At 39.3% G+C, this 27,861-nt stretch overlaps 2 protein-coding genes and 1 pseudogene across 4 annotated transcripts in view; all 3 read left to right on the top strand.

Annotated features, from left to right (window-relative positions):
- The window catches only part of LOC114687328 (cytochrome P450 3A13-like), a 190,302-nt gene that overhangs the window by 148,718 nt on the left and 13,723 nt on the right, over positions 1-27,861 (top strand). The gene's annotated exons all lie outside the window — the stretch shown is intronic.
- LOC114687330 (cytochrome P450 3A13-like) lies at positions 374-27,041 on the top strand. Of its 3 annotated transcripts, none has more exons than XM_028861996.2 (5): positions 374-438; positions 8,579-8,686; positions 10,329-10,422; positions 25,119-25,171; positions 26,909-27,041. In XM_028861996.2, the coding sequence occupies exons 2-5, from the start codon at positions 8,616-8,618 to the stop codon at positions 27,024-27,026; spliced, it is 336 nt and encodes a 111-aa protein (XP_028717829.2). In that variant the 5' UTR covers positions 374-438; positions 8,579-8,615; the 3' UTR covers positions 27,027-27,041. The 3 variants fall into 3 exon arrangements, with proteins under 3 accessions (XP_028717829.2, XP_037054360.1, XP_037054359.1); XM_037198465.1 differs by having other exon boundaries at positions 393-433; XM_037198464.1 differs by lacking the exon at positions 374-438 and adding an exon at positions 2,295-2,358.
- Positions 2,406-5,113, top strand: LOC114687329 (annotated as a pseudogene).

Here is a 27,861-nt window from a genome sequence, read left to right as displayed (position 1 = left end):
GTACTCTAATAAATTTATCTGGGGTCAGAGAACAGACAGCCACTAGATACAAAGGCTAGAAAATGGTGGCACTCACACCTTTAATCCTAGCATTCCAGAGATAGAAATCCCTCTGGATCTCTGTGAGTTCAAGGCCACATTGGAAACAGCCAAGCATGGTGACACGCCTTTAATCCCAGAAAGCCAACCTTTAATCCCAGGGAGTGGTGGTAGAAAGCAAAAAGATATATAAGGCGTGAGGACCAGAAACTAGAAGGCTTTTGGCTGGTTAAGCATTTGGCTGGTTAGGCATTTGGCTGGTTCAGCATTTGGCTGGTTAAGCATGTGGCTGGTTAAGCTTCAAGCTATGGAGCAACACAGTTCAGCTGAGATTCATTCTGGATGAGGACTCAGAAGCTTCCAGTCTGAGGAAACAAGACCAGCTGAGGAATTGGTAAGGTAAGATAGCTGTGGCTTGTTCTGTCTCTCTGATCTACCAGCATTGACCCCAATAACTCGGCTCGGGTCTGATTTTATTAATAAGAACCTTTAAGATTCATGCTACATCTGGTGCCCAACGTTCGTGTTACGAATTCATGAAAAAGCTGTTTGCCTGTGGCTTTGTGAGCCCCAGCTCAGGCCCAAACTACACTTGGCCAGTTGTGGTGGCACTGGCTGGTAGGATTTGCTGAAGGAGACAGAGGCAGTAGGATCCCGAGTTTGAGGTCGGCCTAGGAGGCTTGGGAGAAGCTTTGGCCCGGACTGAGCCACAAACAGTGGTGGGACCATGGAAGCAGTGGCTACTGCTCCACGTTGCCAGCTCCTCCTCATAGTGTTGGTGACTGCGGTGATGCTGCTACCTGGAACAAAGGGTTTACTGCTGCTGGTTCAGAGAAGAATTGCCAGGACTATCGTGTTTCAAGAAAGCATTGGAAAAGGACAGTTTGAAAAAGTTTGGCAAGACAAATGGTGGGGAGAAATGGTGAAGATTTTCTGTTCTAGGGAAGAATGTTCATGGTTCCAAGAGACAGACATTTATCAGACTATGATTGCTCCAAACCACAGAGGAGGCAAAAAAAAAAGGAAAAAAAAAGAAAAAAAGAAAACAAAAAAGTCTGCAGGAAACCATGACCATGCCTAACAGTGACTTTGAAATCTTCAAAAAAATGACAGGATCCTACAACGATGATTCCACATGGACTATGATAAAGCCATTAAATCGATTAACACCATGGAAAAATCGACTTTGGACTACAAACTGCTTAGGACAATTTTGAGATGACTAGCTGAGATGATCCAGCCTGACAGACTACTTGAATAAAGACTTGAAACAAGTCCTGAACTTTCCTTTTATGCAAAGACTGGACAAATGATACAGGACTTGATGATTAACCCAAAAATTTTCTTTTCAAGATTCCCTAAAGGTATCTTCACCCCTAGAAAGCAAAAAGAAAAAGAGAATATAGGTATGAGATAGATCATCGAATCTACTCTGAGAAAAAAGATAAAGAAATAATAGGATAAATAGGTGGATCATTGAATCTACACTGAAGAAAAAGGGGAAGATATAAAAATGACAAAAGGTAGACTACTGAATCTATTATGAAAAGAAAAAAGAGAAAATATGGATATGATAAGATAAAAAGGGAGATTATGGAATCTACTTTTAAAAAGGAACTAATTGTTTTAAATAAGATAAGTAATGAAAATTTTTTGGTCTGAGTTTATCAGATGTTACTGGACTGGACATTGTTAATATATATAATGGAGGTTTTATCCGAATCTGTCAAATGTTAATGGACTAGACATCATTAATGTAATTTTTGACTGTATATATTGTATATACTTATTAGATAGTTTTTCTTGTATTAGTTATAAGCTTTTTTAATTTTAGACAAAAAGAGAGGAAATGTGGTGGTATTGTGTTCGCCAAAATATTGTGTACTCTAATAAATTTATCTGGGGTCAGAGAACAGACAGCCACTAGATACAAAGGCTAGAAAATGGTGGCACTCACACCTTTAATCCTAGCATTCCAGAGATAGAAATCCCTCTGGATCTCTGTGAGTTCAAGGCCACATTGGAAACAGCCAAGCATGGTGACACGCCTTTAATCCCAGAAAGCCAACCTTTAATCCCAGGGAGTGGTGGTAGAAAGCAAAAAGATATATAAGGCGTGAGGACCAGAAACTAGAAGGCTTTTGGCTGGTTAAGCATTTGGCTGGTTAGGCATTTGGCTGGTTCAGCATTTGGCTGGTTAAGCATGTGGCTGGTTAAGCTTCAAGCTATGGAGCAACACAGTTCAGCTGAGATTCATTCTGGATGAGGACTCAGAAGCTTCCAGTCTGAGGAAACAAGACCAGCTGAGGATCCGGCAAGGTGAGATAGCTGTGGCTTGTTCTGTCTCTCTGATCTACCAGCATGGACCCCAATAACTTGCCTCGGGTTTGATTTTATTAATAAGAACTTTTAAGATTGCTGCTACAATATGCCATCTTTGTCTTCCTCTACTCCTATACTAGAAGGAGTGACAGCTATGGAGAGTGCTATAAACTCTTAATGAGGAGTTGTTTTTTATACATTAAGAAAGGGGAACCTGTGGGAGCCCATTTTCAGGTTTCCTAGTGCCTTTACCCAACAGGTCTGCATAGAGGGGATAATTAGACCATGGGCCTGAGTGCAGGTTTCTGAGATAATTTGTACTTTGCTGTGCTGTGGGGAGGTCTTTTTCTCCACCCCTTGGCATTCTTTTATATACCCTAGGGCAGAGACAATCACAGCCTGTTGGAATAGGTTACAGGCACTGTCAAGGCTATCCTGTATTTTTTATCTTTATCTTCCCCCCTCTATTACTTCTAGCTAATATTTCCTTCTGCTCCTACTCAAGCACCACCACAAGCACCTCCACAAGCACCACCCCCTAATGACCAAACATCCAAATATATGACCCTTTGGGGACCATTCCTACCCAAACGAACATAGCGACCATGTAAGTGGTAGGAACCTAACTGGGTCCTCTGCAAGAGCAGAAAGAATTATTAACCATGGAGTCATCTCTCCAATCTGTCTTGTGTGATTCTTAAAAACTCACTTGTGGCCCTCCCCTTGTTTCTCTTTCCACTCCTCGGCCCCCTCCTCCCTGATCACTGAACTTGAACTTAAGCTCAGCTGAGTCACTTCAGGAAGAGACGCCAAGCAGGCCTCACTGCCAGCAGTGGAGTCCTGTGAACTTTTCTAGAAGACAGTTTTACAAGGATCTAGAAGGACCAAATTCGGGGCTCCAGAACTCTCCAGCAACCAGCTTAGCAGATCATACATCCTTCTGGAGCTGAGAATTCATAAGTCTGGTCTTCACTGTGATTTGGAACTTTCCAGTCTCAGAAAAGTTGGCCAAGGGACTGCACAGGACTGAGTCCATATGGATGAAGAACTGCCTGGTTTCTGTGAAAAAAGTGGCAAACCAGTACAGGCTACCCTGTCATCACTGAAGATGTTAGATGTGGGAAAGTGGCCAAGTTTTTCCCTTTGTTCTGAGGAAGAGCTGCAGCTGATTCGTCAGGTTTGTGTCTTAGCCAGGGCTGGCAATGAAGTTTTATATACTACAGTCAATGATGAGATTTTTGTGCTTGGCACAAACTGCAGTGGCTGTCTGGGAGTAGGTGACGTTTAGAGCACCACTGAGCCTCCCTCGAAGACTGGACTCTTTAACTGGCGAGAAAATAACCAGCTGTGGGAGTGGCCCACACATCGTTCTTGCAACAACAGACAGAGAAGTCTTTACCTGGGGTCACAATGCTTTATAACCAGCTGAGGATTGGGACAACAAATCATGGCTTAGTGCCCTGCCAGATCTCTACTAATTTGTCAAATATACAAGTCATTGAGGTTGCCTGCGGGTCTTATCATTCTTTGGTCCTAACATCTGATAGAGGGGTATTTGCCTGGGGTTATAATAACTCTGGGCAGGTAGGCTCTGGATCAACTGCTAATCAGCCCATTTCTCAAAGAGTCACTGGATGTTTGCAGAATAGCATGTGGGCAAATGTGTTCCATGGCCATTGTGGACAGTGGAGAGGTCTGTGTCTAGGGTTACAATGCGAATGGACAGCTGGGTCTGGGCAGCAGTGGCAACCAGCCAACCCCCTGTAGAGTGGCAGCCCTGTAAGGCATCCATGTCCAGTGGGTTGCCTGTGACTACGCACACACATTAGTATTAACAGATGAAGGTCAAGTGTATGCTTGGGGTGCAAATTCTTATGGCCAGTTTGGTACTGGCAATAAAAGTAACCAGTCCTACCTAATCCTGTTGTTGTGGAAAAGGACAGGATCATAGAGATTGCGACCTGTCACTCTGCCCACACCTCTGCTGCCAAGACCCAGGGTGTGCACGTATACATGTGGAGCCAGTGCCGGAGCCAGTCGGTGATCCTTCCCCACCTCACCCACTTCTGCTGCACCGATGATGTGTTTGCCTGCTTGGCCAGGCCTGCTGTGTCACCTGGCGCCTCCTCTCCGTGGAACCCAATGACCACCTCACTGTGGCTGAGTCACTGAAGAGGGAATTTGACAACCCAGGCACTGCAGACCTCAATTTTCTGGTTGATGGAATATACATTTATGCTCACAAAGTCCTTCTCAAAATTAGGTGTGAGCATTTTCGTTCTTCAATAGAAGACAGTGAAGATGATATTGTAGAAATGAGTGAGTTTTCATATCCTGTGTTCCGAGCTTTCCTGGAATATCTATACACAGATAACATGAGCCTATCTCCTGAGGAGGTAGTAGGATTGCTAGATCTGGCCACATTTTACTGTGAGACTCGGCTGAAAAAGCTCTGTCAGCAAACTATCAAGCAAGGGATCTGTGAGGAGAACGCTATTGCTCTGCTCTCTGCTGCTGTGAAGCACTACGCTCAGGATTTAGAAGAGTTCTGCTTCAGATTTTGCATAGATCATCTGACTATAACACAAATTTCAGGGTTTGCAGAAATGGACCACGATTTTCTGAAGAACTTCATCAGCAAAGCCAGCAGAGTTGGAGCCTTTAAGAACTGACCCCTGTGCATTCCTTGGGTATATGCCAAGAGTGGTATGGCTGGGTCTTGAGGTAGATCAATTCCCAATTTTCTGAAAAACTGCCATACTGATTTCCACAGTGGTTGTACAAATTTACATTCCCACCAACAGTAGAGAAGTGTTCCCTTTGCTCCGCATCTTCTTCAACATAGACTGTCATTAGTGGTTTTGATCATAGCCATTCTGACAGGTATAAGGTGGTATCTCAGAGACATATTGATTTGCATTTCTCTGACTGTGGCTTATAATAAGTTTTGTTTTACTAAATTACTGGGCAAGCCTGAATGAAACATTTCACTATTAGGATAAGAATTTATACTGTATCAAGCTGATAATAGAAAAATAAATAAATAAGTTTTAAAAAATTCCATTCCTAACATGGAAAGGAATGCCTTCCCACTTTACCCCTGCAAAAATTAAATAAACAAACAAAACATTAAAAAAAAAAGCCATTGATGAACAGCATCTCTGTAATTAACAGTGTTGAGAGTTACATCTGGCCAAATTCTTATGTTCTGTCAAAAAGGATGGCAGTCAGTCTTCTCCATCTACCTAACCCGCAGTTTACAGTAGAAGGCACTGAGTGCTCACCTGGATATAATACACTCACTCAAAGAATGAGAACTTGCCCAGCATCACTCCAGTGGAGAGGCTCCCTCTCCCAGCAGGTACCATTGTAAATAGCTTCTTGGTTAGAGGTGGGACACTTCCTCTTCTCCAGCCAGGACTCTGTCTGGTGTGAGCTTGCACAGGTCTCATGCATGCTTTCGGTCTCTGAGTTCATTTGTGCATTTGCCCTGTTGTACCAGCGCAGGCCCCATGCTCGGGAGTCATTAGCCAGTACAAATAGAGTCCATGGCTCCATGATTTTTGTGGGCTTTGTTGTTGTTTTGCTTTGCTACTTTTTGTAATTTTGGTTGGTTGTCCTTTTTTTTTTTTTTTTGAGAGAGAGAGAGAGAGAGAGAGAGAGAGAATACTTAGTTGGATAGGCAGGAAAGTTGGGAGGTTCTGGTAGAGGTTGAAGTAAGGAAATAGTATAATGAAGACATATGAAAAATGAAGAAGTACCACTTACAAAATGAAAATGTCATAGTTACCATTTCTTCCTTTGAGTCACTTAGGATATCTTTGAGGCATTGGTGTTCTGGAGAAATGTTCCATTATTCAGCTGGCTGATACACAGTTACACAAGGAATGCAGTCCCTCCCATATTTTAAGCCTCTAACACAGTGTCTTGTGTATAAAAAGCATTCAGCTTATTCCCTGTCAATCTTAAAGGTGTGCTGAGAACAGCTAGAAGGCTAGGTGAAGAAATAAACAAAAATAGAAGTCTGTAATTGAGATTCATATTCTTTTAGTTCATAGTTCTGAGAAATAATAGTTAATTTAGAGCATTATTAGAATATACAAAAGGCCTTAGCAATTAAATTGTCAAAGTCCCAAAGGCTAATTTTAATTTTCTACTTTACAAGTTATTAACTTCTTATATGGTATTATTGATGTATTAACTCTGAATGTTATCTTCTGGAATTATCTGCCTTATGTAATTGCATAAAGCCCTTTGATTTTCTTTAAGGAGGGTCTCCCTCTGTCAGATTGTATGTTTTTCTTGTAGCTAGCTTTTATGTCACTATAAAACATGTTTCTTAACCTGGCACTAGTAAATACTATATGGAAAGGAACTAACACATTTCATAGGTAGTATAAATATGATGGAGAAAGAGTTTTTTAGACGATAACAAGACACCCTGTAGGAAAGGAGAAACTAGAAAAGATGTAATGTTGGATTCTTCTAAGTGTCTCACAATATATTATGTAAAGGGAACCTTTTTGGAAATTGAAACCTTATTCTCATGTATAATTATTTGATAATAAAATACTTACTTGAAGATAAAAAAACCCACTTGTAAGAGCTCTCAAGATTGTAGTGTAGGTAACAAGAGACAGTGTCCACCTCTATAGAGGAATATATGTCACATCATATTTCTATGGCAGGTATTGTCTGAGTGTGCATGCAGGGTCAGTGAACCCCTCCATTAGGTCATCCACATAGAGCATAACCTTTAGTGGACCATTAGGAAGTCATTTGTGAACTACTCAGCTTCTTCAACTCAACTTAACCAACCAATTGGGATGTCCAATCTGATACAGTCTATGTATTGATACAATATTATATAATTTATATTCTTATTGTCTCTTGCCTTCAGAGAGATTGAACTTTTTCTGGACCTGACAGCTAAGTCAATAATGTACCTTGAGATCACTTAAGATTTACGCTGATACTCTACTATATATTCACCGATTGTTTAACCGCCTTTAATATAACAATGTCACAACCAACTTCACTTACTTTTGATTTCCCATGTAATCAGTCTTTACAAACTAATGCACAATTTTAATCTTAAATTATATATCCTTCCATGCCCCTGATTCAGTAATGCCTGTGTGTATTGTCGTAATCATTTGCTGAAAGCAGTCCACAGGTTGGAAGCAACCCTATAAATAAATACCGACCATTAATGTTGCAAATAACACAAAGATATAGCTTAGTATGCTTGGCGTATTTTTTGGGTATTCTGAGTGTTTCAGTTTTTGTTAGGGTCAGTAAATTATTTCTTCCCCTCCATAAAACTCTGCTAAAGATTTCTGTAAAGAATCCCTCATCCATTACCCATGCTATTCTTTCTGTGCTGTCCAATAAATACAGAGCTTAGTCCTTTGTTAGGGGCACATACACAAGCTGTAGGTACACACAGATTCACAGGTACAGATGACCAACATACCATCACATACCACAGAGAGAGGGAAGGCACAGGGGAAGAAGTGAAGAATTCAAGCGTGGGCTTGTGACACTAACAAATTCTGGTACCTATGGATGTGTATTTAATGCACCTCACTGACACTGGGAGTACAAAAATAATAGTGAAAAATGTCCATTAATAGTAACAGTATATAAGGGAAATATATACAAAAATCATGAACGCTGCAAAAATGACAATAAAAGAAATGCATGGGAAACTTCAGTTTATCTAGGGGTGATGTGATTTATTTATTTTTTGTCAATTTTGTTATTAAATGAAATGTTTCATCTTCTAGGGTATAAACAGGGTTCCACAGAGACAAATATGCATGTGTAAATATTTATAAATGAAGCTTATGTGCAAATATTTAATGTGTTTTGCAATATAGACAGCCACATAAACATAAAGGAAATTTAATATCAATCACTCTATTGAATTTCTGACAAACATCTATGACCTCTGGTACTACCAAGGACATTGGTTTAGTTATTTATCAATTTCCTAGAACTAGAAAAAGGTCCAAATGTAGATTAACATGAACTATTATGAACCGTCTACTGAAGAAGTCACTCCTATTCTCCGTATCCATGGAAGATACACAGGTGACCTTTCTGCTGGCAGTAGTGACTGCTCCACCCCCTTTCCTAGCACATAAATACTGCAGATTGGCTTCATGAATTCACACCTGGACTCATAAGGCGAACTCATGTTCTCACCTACTAGGAAAAGTCAGAGAGAGATTTCTTGAAGGAAAAGAGCAATGGATCTGATTCCAAACTTTTCCATGGAAGCATGGACACTTCTGGCTACCTTCCTGATGCTCCTCTACCTGTGAGTAAATGATAGAATGCTTCTCCTTTGTGGCCTTAGAGTTAGGATGATTCTTGGGCCATTTTTCACTGTCAGAAAACTAAAAGATATAATGCAATGGAAATTCATACACCCATAGCTGAACACATTTCTAATGTAACCTACACCGTTTAACTCACTTTGCTTTTCAGACAAATGTTTTCAACTACTGTTAAAAATCCAACATTGTGAGACAATCTGGAGCAGGTTTAAAATGATTACAGCCCTCTGTTTCTCTTATTTTGTTTTCTGTCATTAGTTTGTCACATTGGGATAGAAAGGTGTGCAGAATATTGAACCCACAATGAGGGAAACTACACCTGAGATAATAATGATTACTTAGACTCAGGCCTGTCTTTCCAGAGAGTATTGTCACAGAGATTATTGGATTACTGACAGTAAACTAAGTACCTGTGACAGACCATCTAAGTACAGAAACCTGCCTTGTGCCGCCTAGGGTCTAGGAAGAAACAGGAGAGAAAATGATGCTTTATGTAATTCATTGCCTCATGAGTTCATTTGGATAACACATTGAGTTATTTGAGTTTTCTGGGAAAGATGGGAGCAAATATCTTTTGACCTCAGTAGGGAACAATTGACAGATCAGTGTAGCCATTCCTCCAAAGTCCACCCTGGACAAACATGAGTTTTTGAAGTTATCACAGGAGTTTGACTGAAAGGTTACTTGCAGGAGCATAAATGACTCAAAGGCAACTGCAACATCAAAACCCCACACTTGAACAGAGGACTCCCAAAATTGGTATCTTAAAAACATATTTTTTTTATATTGGCTCTATGAATGTTTTGCTTGAATGCATGTATGTATATCACATGCATGCCTGATGCCCATGTAAGTTAAAACAAGGCATTGGCTTCTCAGGTAGTGGAATTATAAACTGTTTTTAGCTGTCATTTGGGGGCTAGGAAACCAACCTGGGTAGTCTGAAAGAGCAGAAATTGCTCTTACCTGCTGAGCCATCTCCCCACTCCAAAAACTGCACCTGGGAAGCTCTGCACAGTTTTCAGTCTGAGGGACAAGAAAGGTCAGAGAGTCTTGTCGTGGGGCTCTACTGATGGGCTGTCCCTCTGCTCTGAGCAACCTCACTGTTCACTGCTTGCTTAATGTTGAGGCAGATTCATGTACACCTTGCATTGCAGGTTACTCACACTGATGATATGTGTTTACTTCCTAAGTCTGGAGAGTCCTTCAGCAACATTCAAACTCAAGTTTATGAAGTGTTATTACATATTAACTCTAAGACTGAGACCATCAAGTATTAACCAAAAAGCTTATAGTAAGATGGTATATGAAGAGGATTAGTGTTCTGAATTTTTATGTTGTATTCTGCCCACTTGTTACCTCACTAGATAAATTCTAGTATTTCTCAATATTTGCATCCAAATATATATGTGTGTGTGTGTGTGTGTGTATCTACTCATATATAACATATTGCATCAATAATATACATAAGTTAGCATATATATATGTGTGTATACATGTATATATATATGTATATTTTTATATAACATGTGGGAATGTGTATATGTATGTGTGTGTATGAATATGAATATTTATGTGTATGATTAACAAGCTCAAGAGCTGACTTTCTCCTTCATGTTTTAGGTATGGGACCTCTTCTCATGGATTTTTTAAGAAGCTAGGGATTCCTGGCCCCAAACCTCTGCCTTTTGTTGGGACAATGCTTAACTATAGGAGGGTGAGTGCTTTTGGGTTCCCTACTTTGTTTCTTGTAACTGTGTTACATATACAAATGTCATTAAACCCCATGTTAATTCATCCATTCAAATGGACATTGGGATTAATTGTAAGGCTTTCAGTTTGTAGAATTGTTTTTGTCACACCCAGATCATTGCCAGGTTACCTTGGGGTTTGCTAACACATGTTTGTGACCTCAGGTTTGTGGCAGATCAGGAATGACTTCAGGTTTGCATCAGGTCAGGTGAGGACTGTAACTCTCGACACACTAGGGCCTGAGGCTAAAACGCTGATGTGTAACAGACTTTGGGAGCATCAAACATTATGTTTCTTTTTCAGTACAGATTCAAGAAAAGTACAGTTATTCTTAATAGTATTAAAAGAAATACATGTAAGGCTGAGCACACCTCATCAACCTGTGTGATTTATTCACATCTGAGTTCAGTAATAACATTTATACTTCTTGCTGAGTATCTCTGGAACATGCCTATCAGGAGGCACATAGTTGCTTTGGGGGAATATGCACATACTTGAATCCTCAATTGAACTGTTTAATCCCATTATTACTTCCAAGGCTCTAGCTGAGCTTTTACCACCTACAAGAAGATTTGCCTTTTACTTCTTTTCACTTCAAGGTAGAATCCTATGCGTGACTCTAAACAGCAAGAATGTGGGAGATGAGATGATGTTGCCTATGAACCTCAGATATTTAACGAGATTGTGAGATTTGTTTCTTGAAACAGAAGCAGAACATTTTATACAAAATCACTAATAAAATCATGATTTGACAAATCTGTAATATATATGTATATATATATATGTATGTATATATGTGTGTAGTATGTGGTCTATAATATGTACAAATGTATACATATATACATATACGTGTACCTATATAATAGGGACTGTGGATTTACACAGAGCATTTCTGGATGCTTTCTAAAGGATGGACTCCTGGCTGTCCTTCCTGAGCTCATGCCCAGGGGCAGTGCCTAGGTGCAGACTGCACTCTTGGCAGATTTGCTTTTCTGAATGCTCAAGGTTTGCTTATTAGATCATAATTTTTCAAAATCAAGGACTCTGTTGCTTAAGTTTTTAAGATTTCCAAGATTTCTGCCCCAGTTGTAAAAGCAGTAACTTCTTTATGATTTTTGGATGAACTCTTTTTTAAGTATTCTTAGGTTTTGTTTTTGTTTCCAGTAGTGTCCCTTGTACACAAGACTGGTCTCAAACTTGATGTTGAGATGATGACCACAGATTACTTAATCTCCTCACTCAGTGCTTGTGCATATCACGATATCTTATTTGTAGGAGACTGGTTCCCAATCCCATGCCTGAGGATGGACTATGCTGACCCAAACCTGTAGGAATAAGATTACCAAAAGGTAGGGTCTTGAGAAGGAGGACCAAGGGAGAGAAATAAAAAAGACAAATATGTGGGACATAGATGTCTTACATAAGTTCATGACTTATGCCAAGGAAGTTTATTAATGAGCATAGCTTCTTACATATTATTTGCAGGGGGAAGTGGCCAAGGTGAGCTGAGAGTTAAGTGAGAAAATTTTGATAAGGGAATCCAGGATGCCTCAGACACTGCTGCCTAATGACTGATAACCACAACCCAGGGAAAGGAGTAGGATCGCCAGAAACTGCAACCAAAACTTAGAGGCCCTGGCTCCAGACCCAGAGAGGAACTTTGCAAATCTGTTCCTGGAATAACACAGAACTGTCATGTCTTTTGACATTTGGCAAAGGTGTCTGAGAGAACTTTGAATTAGTCTGCATCAAACAGTACCTCCTCTCCACTTTTTACTTTTTATGGCCAGATTAGTTATTTGTGTCTAAATGTTTAAGAGCCCCAGATAAACCTTAAACCAAAAATGCGTCCTAATATTGTTAGATGAATTACCAACACTAAATAATCTGAGGACAATAGTGAACAAATTTTTACCAATGTTAAGGAGATTACATCTGGCAGTTTGTATAATAAATCTTTGGCTGACTCCAAACAGGAATTGAATGTGTGATGAGCATGGCACATGTTAGTAACTATTTGCTTGATAGTTTCAATCAAGCAAATATAAAATAACATTCTCATGTGGTCATATTCCCTGAAAATTATTTTTAATTATCTTCCATTTCCATTTCCATTCATCATAATTTTTTTTTTTTTTTTGGTTTTTCGAGACAGGGTTTCTCTGTGTAGCTTTGTGCCTTTCCTGGAATTCACTTTGGAGACCAGGCTGGCCTGGAACTCACAGAGATCCGTCTGCCTCTGCCTCCCAAGTGCTGGGATTAAAGGAGTGTGCCACGACTGCCTGGCCACATTCATCATAATTTAAAGGAGCATCATGGACATATCTAAAGCAGGCATGATACTGTAGAAGTGATTAACATTGCATTGCTTGTACTGTATCTCTTAGGTTCAATACCCAAATTTTTAAAGCATTGAATTTAGCTTCTAGTTGTTGTTTTTATTTTTATATATATTCATCAAAGCTCCAGAAGTATTATAAGTAATATGATTAACAAAATGGGCAGTTTGAAATAGTTGGACAAGGGCCAATGTGGAAGCAGCTTCTGACTTGATAGCTGTAAGTCCTGCAAAAATTGTAGTTAAAATAAAATATAGAAATTTTTTTTAGTAAAAGCCTGATGTAGTTCAATAAGAATGCATTGTCCAATGTCACCATACTTAAAGTATCATTAGGTTGCACAAAAAACCACAGCAAAGGAAGACAGTTAAAGTAAAAGAAGGCTCCCATGAGCAAAGGCATCTACACAGTTAGTGAGGATGGAAGTATCACATGCAATTTTGAAGTGATCCGCCTTTCTTAAACAGAGGGACTCTCAGTCAGTTATGTGTATGGAGGGTTAAGACAAGCAGTGAGGTCAAATATAAAATGATATGCATACCATGGTTAGTCACTTTCTCTAAAAATTCCATAGGTCACCCCATTATCTAGAACAGTGGCTCACAGCCTAATGCCCTGTTCCTCTGAAGACAGTGTAAATAAACAGTGGCCAATGAGAGGATTCTAGGAAGTTATCTTCATCCAGACCAGGTGAACACCACTAAGACCACTAAGACAAGTCAACCAGCTCCTCAGATCATCCATTCAGAGGCAAGAAGTACTTTAGAATCATGGAATAAGCCACTCAAGTGGAATTCCATTCTGAATCAGGGCACAGGAAAATCACTACATTCTTGGAAATGTCCATCCAATGGGGTAACCTATGGGTGATCAAAATGATGAATAATTTGATGATGCTTGATTTTTGAGCCCACGTGGACCCTTGAACCATAGGCTTTGCCTCTCACTTACCTGAGAAGATCATAGGCATACTGTTCCATCAATGACAAATAGGAATAATTTATGATATAACAATATAGTTAAAGTGAGTAGTGCCAGGCGCCACAGGTAAAACATCGGCATTGTAAAATAGAAAGCACGCCATTAGTAAATTCTCTAGTAGGCAGGTCTTCCCATGTGACTGGATGGACCAAAGCGAGTGTAAGCGATACAGGCTGTGGGGTTTTTACCCACCAACCCACACCTCCCCAGAGTTTTCTTGAGTGCGAGCAGCAGGAAATATTGGAAGGATTTATATTGTGGAGATAAACAGATAGAAAATTCAAGGATAGCCTCGAGAGGGCCTGAAACCTTTTCCAATGGGCCCCAACTGTCTCTGCCCCAGGGTATTTCTAGAGATGCCAAGGGGGGGAGCAAAAGACCTCCCCCCAGCACAGCCAAGTGCAGACAATCTCAGACACCTACACTTAGGCCTGTGGTCCTAATCATCCTCCTCTATTCGGACCTGCTGGGTAAAGCCACGAGGAACCTGAAAACGGGCTCCCACAACAGGCCTGGTAGATTTCTACACTTTCCACACGTGTGGCAGAGATTAAGACCAAAATTGCTAAAATAAATTGAATGTGAATAACAGGCTTCCATGTCTTCTTGACCACTCAAATTCCTTCTACAATGAGATGTTTAATCTGCCCCCAAATTGTAAGTGGCCCCTACTATACCAGGTGGACTGCAAGGAGTGAACTAGACTGCATTCTTCCTTCAATCTCATCATCCTCTGCATCCTTAGCTTCTGTCACCTGTACCACAGCAGATGCCTTCATAGCCTGGGAATACAAGACAAGGCACTTCGGGACCCAATATGATCGATTAGCTTCCTGTAGGAAAATACAAACATCCTCTCCTCTACCTGAGCACAAGGTCAGGATCACACCATTCCCATATATCAGGAACTTTGCCAAAAGTTCTCCTTCTTGAGCATGTCTACTCATAAATGCCCTGCTCTAGCTAATCCTTTTTGTTCTGTTCTCAAAAAGAATTAAAAAGTACAATTAAGATTTGTAGAAGTAAAAAGGTATATGTACTCCCACTTTTTATTTATTTATTTTTTTTTTAAATTTTTTTTTATTTTACAACACCATTCAGTTCAACATAATAGTTACAGATTCCCCTGTTCTCCCCCTCTCGCCCTCCCTCCCCCCAGCCCACCCCCCATTCCCACCTCCTCCAGATCAAGGTCTCCCCCGAGGACCAGGGTCGACCTGGTAGACTCAGTCCAGGCAGGTCCATTCCCCCCCTCCCAGGCCTAGCCAAGTGTCCCTACATAAGTCCTAGGATTCAAACAGCCAACTCATGCAACGAGCCCAGGACCCGGCACCAATGCACAGCTGCCTCCCAAACAGATCAAGCCAAATTACTGTCTCACACATTCAGGGGGCCTGATCCAGTTGGGGGCCCATCAGCATTTGGTTCACAGATCCTGTGCTTCCATTCATTTGGTTATTTGTCCCGGTGCTTTATCCAACCTTGGCTTCAACAATTCTCGCTCATAAAAACCCTCTTCTTTCTCACTAATTAGACTCCCAGTGCTCCACCAGGGGCCCAGCCGTGGATGTCTGCATTCAGATTCCTCAGTCCTTGGATGGGGTTTATGGCACAACTATCAGGGTGTCTGGCCATCCCATCACCAGAGTAGGTCAGTTCCTGCCGTCTCTCGACCATTGCCAGCAGTCTTTTGCAGGGGTATCTTTGTGGATCTCCGTGGGCCTCCCTAGCTCTCTGCTTCCTCCCCTTCTCCCCTTCTCATGTGGTCTTCATTTACCATGGTTTCCTATTCCTTGTTCTCCCTCTCTTTTCTTGATCCAGCTAGGATCTCCCACTCTCTTTCCCTCGACCGTCTCCCTTCATTGTTCCCACTCATGACCAGGCTGTTCATGTAGATCTCGTCCATTTCTCCATGTCTTTTTTTGGGGTCCCGTTTTCCAGGTAGCCTCACTGGTGATGTGAGTAGCAGTCCAATCATCCTTGTTCCACATCTAGCATCTTCCTATGAGTGAGTACATACCATATTTGTCTTTCTGAGTCTGGGTTACCTCACTCAGGATGATTTTTTCTAGATCCATCCATTTGCCTGCAAACCGTATGGTGTCATTGTTTTTCTCTGCTGAGTAGTATTCCATTGTGTATATGTGCCACAATTTATTTATCCATTCTTCAGTTGAAGGGCATCTAGGTTGTTTCCAGGTTTTGGCTATTACAAACAATGCTGATATGAACATAGCTGAGCAAGTGCTCTTGTGGTATGATTGAGCATTTCTTGGGTATATGCCCAGGAGTGGTATAGCTGGATCTTGGGGGAGATTGATTCCCAATTTTCTAAGAAAGCGCCATATTGATTTCCAAAGTGGTTGTACAAGCTTGCACTCCCACCAGCAGTGGAGGAGAGTTCCCCTAGTTCCACATCCTCTCCAGCATAAAGTGTCTTCAGTGTTTTTGATCTTAGCCACTCTGACAGGCATAAGGTGGTATCTCAGAGTTGTTTTGATTTGCATTTCCCTGATGATTAGGGATGTTGAGCAATTCCTTAAATGTCTTTCAGCCATTTGGGTTTCCTCTGTTGAGAATTCTCTGTTTAATTCTAAAGTCCATTTCTCAATTGGACTGTTGGTCATTTTGATGTCTAATTTCTTGAGTTTCTTATATATTCTTAATATCAGTCCTCTGTCACATGTGGGGTTGGTGAAGATCTTTTCCTATTCTGTAGGCTGTCGCTTTGCCTTGTTGACCGTATCCTTTGCTCTACAAAAGCTTCTCCGTTTCAAGAGGTCCCATTGATTGATTGTTTGTCTCAGTGTCTGCGCTACTGGTGTTATATTTAGGAAGTGATCTCCTATGCCAATGCGTTCAAGACTATTTCCTACTTTCCTTCTAGCAGGTTCAGAGTAGCTGGATTTATGTTGAGGTCTTTGATCCACTTGGACTTAAGTTTTGTGCACGGTGACAGATGTGGATCTATTTGCAGCCTTCTACACGTTGATATCCAGTTATGCCAGCACCATTTGTTGAAGATGCTTTCTTTTTTCCATTGTACACTTTTGGCTTCTTTGTCAAAAATTATATGTCCATAGGTGTGTGGGTTAATGTCAGGGTCTTCAATTTGATTCCATTGGTCCACATGTCTGTTTTTATGCCAATACAAAGCTGTTTTTATTACTGTAGCTCTATAATAGAGCTTGAAGTCAGGGATTGTGATGCCTCCAGAAGTTGTTTTATTGTACAGGTTTCTTTCAGCTATCCTGGGTTTTTTGTTTTTCCATATGAAGTTGAGTATTATTCTTTCCAGGTCTGTGAAGAATTGTGTTGGTATTTTGATGGGGATTGCATTGAATCTGTAAATTGCTTTTGGTAAGATTGCCATTTTTACTATGTTAACCCTGCCTATCCATGAGCATGGGAGATCTTTCCATTTTCTGACATCTTCTTCAATTTCTTTTTTCAGGGACTTAAAGTTCTTGTCATATAGGTCCTTCACTTGCTTGGTTAGTGTTACCCCAAGGTATTTTATGTCATTTTTGGCTATTGTAAAGGGTGATGTATCTCTAATTTCCTTCTCAGCTTCTTTGTCCATTGTATATAGGAGGGCTACTGATTTTTTTGAGTTGATCTTTTTTTTTTTTTTTTTTTTTTTTTTTTTTTTGGTTTTTCGAGACAGGGTTTCTCCGTGTAGCTTTGCGCCTTTCCTGGAACTCGCTTTGGAAACCAGGCTGGCCTCGAACTCACAGAGATCCGCCTGCCTCTGCCTCCGAGTGCTGGATTAATTGAGTTGATCTTGTATCCTGCTACGTTGCTGAAGGTGTTTATAAGCTTTATCAATTCCTGGGTGGAATCTTTGGGGTCACTCAAGTATACTATCATGTCATCTGCAAATAGGGAAAGCTTGACTTCTTCCTTTCCAATTTGAATCCCCTTAATCTCCTTATGTTGTCTTATTGCTCTGGCTAGAACTTCAAGTACTATATTGAATAAGTATGGGGAGAGTGGACAGCCTTGTCTCGTTCCTGATTTTAGTGGAATTGCTTTGAGTTTCTCTCCATTTAATTTGATGTTGGCTGTTGGTTTGCTATATATTGCCTTTATTATGTTTAGGTATGTTCCCTGTATTCCTGATCGCTCCAAGACTTTTATCATGAAGCGGTGTTGGATTTTGTCAAATGCCTTTTCTGCATCTAGTGAGATGATCATGTGTGTTTTTTTTTTCTTTGAGCTTGTTTATATGGTGTATTACATTGATGGACTTTCGTATGTTGAACCACCCTTGCATCCCTGGGATGAAGCCTACTTGATCATGGTGGATAATTGTTCTGATGTGTTCTTGGAGTCTGTTTGCCAGTATTTTATTGAGTATTTTTGCATCAATGTTCATGAGGGAGATCGGTCTGTAGTTCTCTTTCTTTGTTGCATCCTTGTTTGGCTTAGGAATCAGGGTAATTGTAGCCTCATAGAAGGAGTTTGGTAATGTTCCTTCTGTCTCTATTATGTGGAACAATTTAGAGAGTATTGGTATTAACTCTTCTTTGAAGATCTGGTAGAATTCTGCGCTGAAACCATCTGGTCCTGGGCTTTTTTTGGTTGGGAGTCTTTTAATGACTGTTTCTATTTCCTTAGGGGTTATTGGGCTATTGAAATAGTTTATCTGGTCTTGATTTAACTTAGGTATGTGGTACCTATCCAGAAAAATGTCCATTTCTTTTAGGTTTTCCACTTTTGTGGAGTAGAGGTTTTTGAAATATGACCTGAAAATTCTCTGGATTTCCTCAATGTCTATTGTTATGTCCCCCTTTTTATTTCTGATTTTGTTGATTTGGATTCTCTCTCTCTGTCTTTTGGTTAGTTTAGATAAGGGCTTGTCTATCTTGTTGATTTTCTCAAAGAACTAACTCTTTGTTTAATTTTTTGTATTATTCTCTTAGTTTCTAATTTATTAATTTCAGCTCTAACTTTGATAATTTCCTGGCATCTATTCTTCCTGGGTGACTTTGCTTCTTCTTGTTCTAGAGCTTTCAGGTGTGCTGTTAAGTCACTAGTGTGAGATTTCTCCAACTTCTTTATGTGGGCATTTAGTGCTATGAATTTCCCTCTTAGCACTGCTTTCATAGTGTCCCATAAGTTTGGGTATGTGGTGACTTCGTTTTCATTGATCTCTAGGAAGTCTTTAATTTCTTTCTTTATTTCTTTCTTAACCCATTGGTGATTCAGTTGAGCATTATTCAGTTTCCATGAGATTGTAGGTTTTCTGTAGTTTTTGTTGTTGTTGAAATCTAACTTTAAACCATGGTGGTCTGATAGAACACAGGAGGTTATTCTAATTGTTTTGTATCTGTTGAGATTTGCTTTGTGGCCAAGTATGTGGTCGATTTTAGAGAAAGTTCCATGGGGTGCTGAGAAGAAGGTATATTCTTCCTTGTTAGGATGGAATGTTCTGTAGATATCTATTAGGTCCAATTGGGTCATGACATCAGTTAAGTCCTTTATTTCTCTGTTAAGTTTCGATTTGGGAGATCTGTCCAGTTGTGAAAGTGGGGTATTGTGATCTCCCACTATTAATGTGTGGGGTTTTATATGTGGTTTAAGCTTTAGTAATGTTTCTTTTACATATGTGGGTGCCCTTGTGTTTGGGGCATATATGTTCAGAATTGAAACTTCATCTTGGTCGATCTTTCCTGTGACGAGGATGTAATGTCCTTCTTGATCTCTTTTGATTGATTTTAGTTTGAAGTCTATTTTGTTGGATATCAGGATGGCTACCCCTGCTTGTTTCTTAAGCCCATTTGATTGAAAAGTCTTTTCCCAGCCTTTTATTCTTAGGTAGTGTCTGTCTTTGAATTTGAGATGTGTTTCTTGTATGCAGAAGAAAGATGGGTCCTGCTTTCGTATCCATTCTGTAAATCTATGTCTTTTTATAGGTGAATTAAGTTCGTTGATATTAAGGGATATTAATGACCAGTGATTCTTCATCCCTGTTATTTTTGGTGGTAGTGTGTGTGTACTTCTCTTCTTTGGGGTTTACTGTTGTGGCTTTATCTATTGCCTGCATTTTCGAGTGTGTATCTGACTTCCCTCGGTTGGAATTTTCCTTCTAGTGCTTTCTGTAGGGCTGGGTTTGTGGATAGGTATTGTTTAAATCTGGCTTTGTCTTCGAATGTCTTGTTCCTTCCGTCTATGATGATTGAAAGTTTTGCTGGGTATATTAGTCTGGGCTGACATCCATGGTCTCTTAGTGTCTGCATTACATCTGTCCAGGTCCTTCTGGCTTTCAAAGTCTCCATTGAGAAGTCGGGTGTTATTCTGATGGGTTTACCTTTATAGGTCACTTGGCCTTTTTCCTTGGCTGCTCTCAATATTCTTTCTTTATTCTGTACATTTAGTTGTTTAATTATTATGTGTCGAGGGGACTTTTTTGGGGGGTCTAGTCTGTTTGGTGTTCTATAGGCTTCTTGTATCTTCATAGGCATTTCCTTCTTTAAGTTAGGAAAGTTTTCTTCTATAATTTTGTTGAATATATTTTCTGTGCCTTTGAGTTGGTATTCTTCACCTTCTTCTATCCCTATAATTCATAGGTTTGGTCTTTTTATGGTGTCCCAAATTTCTTGGATATTTTGGTTCATGACTTTGTTGGCTTTAGTGTTTCCTTCAACTGATGAAACTATTTCTTCTACTGTGTCTTCAATGCCAGAAATCCTCTCTTCCATCTCTTGCATTCTGTTGGTTATACTTGCATCTGAAGTTCCCGATCTTTTACTCAGGTTTTCTATTTCCAGCATTCCCTCTGTTTGTGTCTTCTTTATTTTTTCAATTTCCCTTTTCAGTTCTTGGACTGTTTCCTTTGTTTGTTTCATTGCTTTTTCATGATTTTCTTTCAGTGCTTTATTGTTTTCTTGCAGGACTTTATTGTTTTCTTCCAGGAGTTTATTGTTTTCTTGGAGGGCTTTATTGTTTTCTTGGAGGGCTTTATTGTTTTCTTCTAATTTGTTTGCCCTTTCCTCTAGTTGTTTACAGTGTTCTTCCAATTTTCTTGTCTTTTCCTCTACACATGCCTCTACCTTCTTCATGAAGTTACTCATAAGGCTAATTTCTTCTGCTTCTTCCAATTTTTGGTGTTCAGGTCTAGATGTTGGAGGGGGACTAGGTTCTGGTGATGCTGTATTGCTCTTCATTTTGTTGTATGTACTTCTGCCTTGATGTCTGCCCATCTCCTTGTGGTTCCTTCTTGGTCTTATCAGTGTACTGTTTCAGAAAGAGCTGACAGATTCAGGAAGTCTCTCTCTCTTGTCCAAAAGGGAGTTTTCTTGTCCAACTCTCTCTCTCTGGTCCAGAAGGGAAGTCTCTGGTCCAGAAGGGAAGTCTGGGGCACGATGGGAGCTGGGGGCCGGTCTCTAAGTCTCACCCACTTTTTATTTTTTCAAGAAAAATTTTAATAGAACCATGTGCAATTTCTCATCTTTGAGGAATACAGGAGAGGCCAGTTTTACGTATAATACATAATGAAGAACAAAATTCCTTAAAGGCATCAGAAGTGTATGCTGGAGCACTAAATTTTTTTAAAAAATGCTTTGGAAGCATCAGCTATAAATAAATTTAAAAAAAAAAAAGATTACCAGCACTGAGTAATCTAATGCTTACCAGTTTTTCCAGTTAATAGAATAGACACGAGGAGGAACCCAGAATAAATGTCATACTAACATAAATGTATTTGAGGCTGCCAAAAAATTGAAATGCCTGTAACATCCATCTGTCATAAGGTAATAAGCACTGGAGATTTTCACCATAACAAGAAGAAGGCAGATACATTACACAAGCAGAAAGATTACAGTTTGTCATACTTGATCTCTAGATAACTGTAAATGGGGCTGAGGCATAGCACAGTGCTGATGGTAAATCGCATGAGTCAATAGCTAGCTTAAACCAAGCAGTCTCAGCAACCATCTGAATAAAATAAGCAGCAGCTAGATCTACAGCTTGATTCCCCTTTTCCAAATGACCAGGAAGACTGTAGTGTTCTTGAAAGTATTGGAGAAATTAAGAAGCCTCCTGGTTCTGACAGTTGTTTGGCATTTCTTCATCCTCAGTCTGTTTTATAAGAGCACCAGGAAGTATTTGAGCATCTTAAATGACATATGAACTGTCAGAGTGTTTAGAGGTTGAGGAAATACAAAAGAAATCTACATTCTGGGAAGACTTAGTTGAAACATTCAACGTATGATGAGTTACTTCTTGAAGTATAACTTTAGGTATCCCAAAAGGCTCTCACCAAGGAACACATATCTATTTCTGGGATTGTGTACATAATACAAAGTGTTGGGATAACTAGAGAGTAGTGTTGGAAAATTTGAATTAAAGGATCTTCAGGATATTAAGTACAAAGCTGGCCCATAAGATCAAATAGAGCTACCTCTCAAGAGTCAGTGAAGGCACAAAGTGAATCATGTTGTGAAGAAGCAAAGGGGTTAACTATCATGTCAGTTTATCGTGAAAACACTTGATGGGCTTGAGGACATCTATTTTCTGGATAATCTGAGCAAGGATTTTATAATAAGAAGTCAAGATGCAGCCAGCGTCAGTGGGCAGAAATATCCAATCTATAGGTCCCCTAGGTTGCAAGAGTGTTCCAGAATAATACATAGGAGTACCTAACAGTATAGGAGACAGAAGAAGCTTTGTGCCAATACTGGTCAACTGTGCATGAGTGATGATTAGATGTACTGATTGTAAGGTGTTTGACCCTCAGGAATAAACTTTCTAGAAGAGGGGTCATTATCTCCTCTTAATATGGAAAAATAGAGAGTCAAATCATTTGTAGTATGTTCCAGGGAAGGTCTAAGCCAATTAATATCTCCTAGCATTTTTTGAAAATCAATAAATGTTAGCAGTTACATCTGGATCTTTGTGGACAAATGGAAAGGTTTTATAATATGACCTAAATAAGAAAATGGAGCTGTAACCTATAATTTTTCTGAGAAAATTTTCAGCTGAGTCTGTTGTAAGTGATGCTGGAATGTGATAAATAACTGAGTAATTAAATTTTCAGTAGGTGCTGAAATCACCTAGGTAATAAATCAACTAGGTAATAAATAATCATGAGAAAAATGGTACTTTTTTCTAACTGGGAGTAAGGTTTGAGCAATAAATTGCTGACACAAGTTGGGACTATTAGCCATACCATGTAGTAGCAGCTTCTATTGATCTTTCATAATGAGTTTCTGAAAACTAGAGGAAGGAAGGATAAAAGCAAAATGAGGAGAATCCTGAGGAGGATGGGGCTTTTGACTCAGTTAGACAAATAGGAGCCAATTCAGGTGATTTTATAACTTCACCAGCAAAAAAGAAGTTTCTCCTCATCCTCTGGTATATCAATGAAGTGAAAGTAATTCAAGAAATTAAGCTACCTAATCATCCTCAGAGCCTTTTACCTGATTTTTTGACATCTTATTTTTATCTTATATTCCCCAGTTTGATTTGAGTATATTGGCTAGATCTACAGTTGTGTTGAATTGCAAATGAATCATATACAAGCTACATACATACACAATCATGTATAAAATTCCACAGCACAAACCCAAAATAGGCAACTTATGAGACCCTCATAGGTGATAATCTGTCTTTAAACTTCCACCTACATGTTTCCATGCGTTTAAATTTACAGAACCTTATTCAGGGAACTAAGGGCATATTTTTTTATGAAAGTAAAGAATTTATCTAAGTACCATAGTGATGCATGTCAAAGTATAAGTAGATGAAGCATATGAATGAAAAGAGATTGTTCTTTAGAATCTTTTTCCTCCCATGTTTTACTCTCAGCTATTCTTCCATTCTTTCTTACAGGTCCCCAAGTCTGACACTTTTTTTACATTTAGCACATTAACACTCATTCTTGGTGATTTCTAGTAATTGTGAGCCCTGCATTGAGTACCAAATTACAAGAACTGGATGGAATGAGGATTACAAAGGGGAAGGTGGTGAGATGTTTCGGAGGAATATGTATGAGACTAAAGAAGACATGTTGCCGTGACCAGGAGGTCTTGCAAAATATGATGAATTATATCAGAATTTTATTAGGCACCATAGCTTTTCACATGCTGTTTGTAAAGGAGAAAAGGCCAAGGTCAGCACACAGCTAAATCATACAATGTTGGCAAAAAGAAAACAGGATACCTCTGACACAGATGCATCAGGATTGAACCACAGCCCAGGAAAAAGTCAAATCCCCAAGAAACTACAACCTTCCCTCTTTTCAGGCACTGGCTCAAGCCCTAGATTGGACTTTTCCAAATCTGTTCCTGGACAAGAAGTAATGTTCCCTTTGTAATTTCTTTAGAGTCTCAGAAAGTGCTTTGGTTCATTCTACTTTAAATACTCAGCAAAGAACTCTACGCATTGGGCTCTGTCACCTGCCTGAAGACATAGTTTCATATAATTGACATTCACAGTGGGTGAATATGGAATTCTCTTCTGTAAAATGCTTGCTTAAAATGGAAAAAGCCCTAGACTTGATCCCAGCACCATATAAACTAGACATGGGGGCACACATCAGCAACCCTGCACTCAGGAGGATCAGAATTCAAGGTCAGTCTTAGGTGCACAGAGAGTTTGAGTCCAGGCTGAGTTACTTAGGATTCTACCCACCAAAATTACAATTGCCACTTAATGATTACATGCATTTTTTTCCCCAGAGTTCAGAGGTGAAAGTTCAAAACGACAATCAATTTTAAGTTTTCTTTATGTGAGGCAGCATATCCTCATGTTTCCATGTTGAACAAGGACACTAGAAGGCAAAATCATATGCATCTACTTCCTTGTTCCTTTTAATTTAATATTATGAAAGGCAATTATGTAAATCTAATATGCTATGTAAATGAATGTTTTCTGCAATTTCCTGACTATACTGAAATCCTGGAGAAGTCATCAAGTGAGTGAAAGAGGCTGTGAGCAGTGAGAAGCAAATAGATTTTGTAAATTCATGGCTATATCCTGACTATTGTTGCCCTCAGGTATCTAAGGAAGGGAAAAGACAGTGTTCCAAGATTTCAGAGTCAAAACAAAACCAGAGACCTATCAAAGATAAAGACAGCTGCTACTTTTAATAGAGAACGAACGTTTTTGGAATGTACAATATCCAAAAAAGAAACCATGAATATCTTTAAATTCCCTAGGTGAAGTGTCTTCTGTATTTTCTTTTTTCTCTCAGAGAACGTGGAAGGACTTCCATTAATTGCTTGGTCAGAAAATTAAATAATGAGCCTGATGTCCTGGGGTTTGAGTCATTTGTTTACAGTTTAGTGGGCAATAAAGGTAGAAAAATAATGATTTTTATTTTCTCTTCTTTTCCCAGGGAATATCAAAATATGATACAGAATGCCATAAAAAGTATGGAAATATGTGGGGGTGAGTGTTCTGCAAATGTCCAATATGTAGATTTGTTATGATATGACACCAAACTGCACTGGAGAACTTTTTCAGTCCAGAGTTAATTGGGTCACATTTGCCTGTTTTAAAGTGTCTGAAAGCCTGTCCTGCCAAGGGTTCCACAAGAATGTTGTTGCCCACAGTCTGAATTAAGATGAGGACATTGCAGACATAAATTGTCTGCATCCTTTGATGTTCCAGAGACACCTAGCCTTAATTTAACCCAATGTCTTATAAGGGTTACTGCCTTCATTTATTCTCTCTTGAGACTTTTAAAAATTGTAAGATTGTGTTAATTCAGATGCATGTAATATGTGCTCATAAATTCAGGAGAGTGTCACCAGGCAGTGGTGGTGCACGCCTTTAATCCCAGCACTCAGGAGGCAGAGGCAGGCAGATCTCTGTGAGTTCCAGGCCAGCCTGGTCTACAGAGTGAGATCCAGGAAAGGCATAAAGCTACACAGAGAAACCCCGTCTCAAAAAAACAAAAACAAAATTCAGGAGTGTCCCCTGCCCACACTGATTTACACTTAGATAAAAGCAAAAGTAATTTTATATAAAAAAAAATATTTCCAGTAAATATGGACTTTTCAAAGGTAGGCTAAGGGAAAAATAAGCATATTTGTAATTTTTTTGTTTAATTTAATGTGTATATAAAGAATGGTTTTTTATTTTTTTTACTTCAACTTTTGTTTGAATTTATAATATAATTGCATCCTTTCTCCTTTCCCTTTCCTCCTTCAAATACATCCTCTGGTTTTCATTAATTGTTGTTACATGACTGTATATATAAGTGCATTTATATTCATAAGTATGACCTATTCAGTCTGCAAATGTTTTTTGTTCAAATGTTGTCAGGGCTGATCTTGTGGAATCGGGTAACGAGTTTTGTGTGCTCTTCCCTGGGGAAGACCATTCTCTCATTCTCAGTAATCCTTACCACTTGTATTTCTTTCTATAGGTTTGAGGCATCCTGGGCCTTCCCCCATTGCTTACTTTTTTGAGACCAGGTCTCAATATATCCAACATTGGTCTGGAATTCCCTATGAGTCCATATTGGCCTAGAAGTCACTGTCTTCCTTATCTGCCTCCTGACTACTTGTCTTAGATTTCCGCAATTCCAAACTTTGTTGAATTTTCTTTTACTTTTCAATTCTTGTTACATTTTATACAAGGCATTGACTTTTTAACAAGAATGTGTATATGGTTATTTCCTCTCAACACATACTACTCACTTTGAAGAAAAGGTGATGGTTGTGTTATAACATGCTGTTGACTTATGAGCTTGTTTCATTAATTATTTTGTGTGATGGTAGAGCCAATTGGGAATTTGTTTAGAACCTAGGAAGAAGTGACATCACTATGTGGTGTGCTACAAGCAAGGTGCAATAGGTTCTGCCTCTTCATCTCTTCTCATCCATCATCAGAAACCATAGTACTAATCACAGGGTCTGCTGAGCTGACATGGTCAGTAAGAACATGTGACCCAAAGCCATGGGCATGTTGTGCTGCATTTCTAAGGCTCTAAAGAAAAGTTCCTTGAAACATTACTGCTTGCCAATTGTTAATAATTTGCCCTTAGGGGCAGTAAGGTAGCAGTGAATAAAAACTTGGTATTCTTACAGAAGAGTAAGGTTCAATTCACAGAAGTATGTGTTATAGAACCAGAGGTAACATCAGTATCAAAATGTAATCATCTCTGTTTTCCCAATACAGGCTATATGATGGGCTGCACCCTGTGCTGATAATCACAGAACCAGATATGATCAAGAATGTGCTAGTGAAAGAATTTTATTCTGTCTTCACAAATCGACATGTAGGTATTCCTTTTTAAAAATGTGAAGATTATACACACCAAACATGTTATACATAGGAATATATATGTATAAAAGTATGTATACATGTATTCAATAACAATTATTGAAACAACAAGGCATGAATATGAAAAAGAGAAGGAAGGTGTATATGGAAGTGTTTGGAAAGGAGAATTGTTACAATTACATTATAATTTCAAATGTAAAAAAAATAAAATGTAAGTCTTCACTTAAAAAATATTTTATGATCCCACATAGTCTAGCAGTAAGGATTCCTGGTTTTTTTAAATCTAATCTCCTTTGCTTAGCCTTTTTGCTAACCCTTGACAACAACTTGTAACCAACCCCCCCAAACAATGAAAATTATCCCAGACCCAAAACCCATTAAAAAGACCAAAAAACCACCCGCCCCACATCACCTCTTTGGGAATGTGGGCATAGTATTCTTAAAATTGCTTCCTGCGGGGTATGGGTGAAGTTATCTTAATCCTGAAAGAAAAATTTTAGATGAATTGTCAAATTCTAGGAAAGGTAACTATATCCTTCATTATCCAGTCTGTGTATAATGCCAAAGTTCAGGGTTTATCTCAAATCCTTATTCAAGTAGTCTTTGAGACTGGATCATCTCACCTAGTCATCTCAAAATTGCTCTGAGCACTTTGTAGTTCAAAGCTGATCTGTAGATGATGTTTGTCAGCTTAGTTATATTATTATTGTCCACGTGGAATTGTTGTTGTTGTGGGGCGCCATCTTCTTCCTGGAGACTTCAGTTGATGTTAGGCCTGGCCATGATTTCCTGCAGAAAACTGATAAGAGACTCGAAGACAAAGACATATATATGCAGCTAATTGAAGC

The sequence above is a fragment of the Peromyscus leucopus genome, chromosome 23, assembly GCF_004664715.2.
Source record: "Peromyscus leucopus breed LL Stock chromosome 23, UCI_PerLeu_2.1, whole genome shotgun sequence".
Classification (NCBI taxonomy): Eukaryota; Metazoa; Chordata; class Mammalia; order Rodentia; family Cricetidae; genus Peromyscus; species Peromyscus leucopus.
This window is presented reverse-complemented; position numbering and strand designations above follow the sequence as displayed.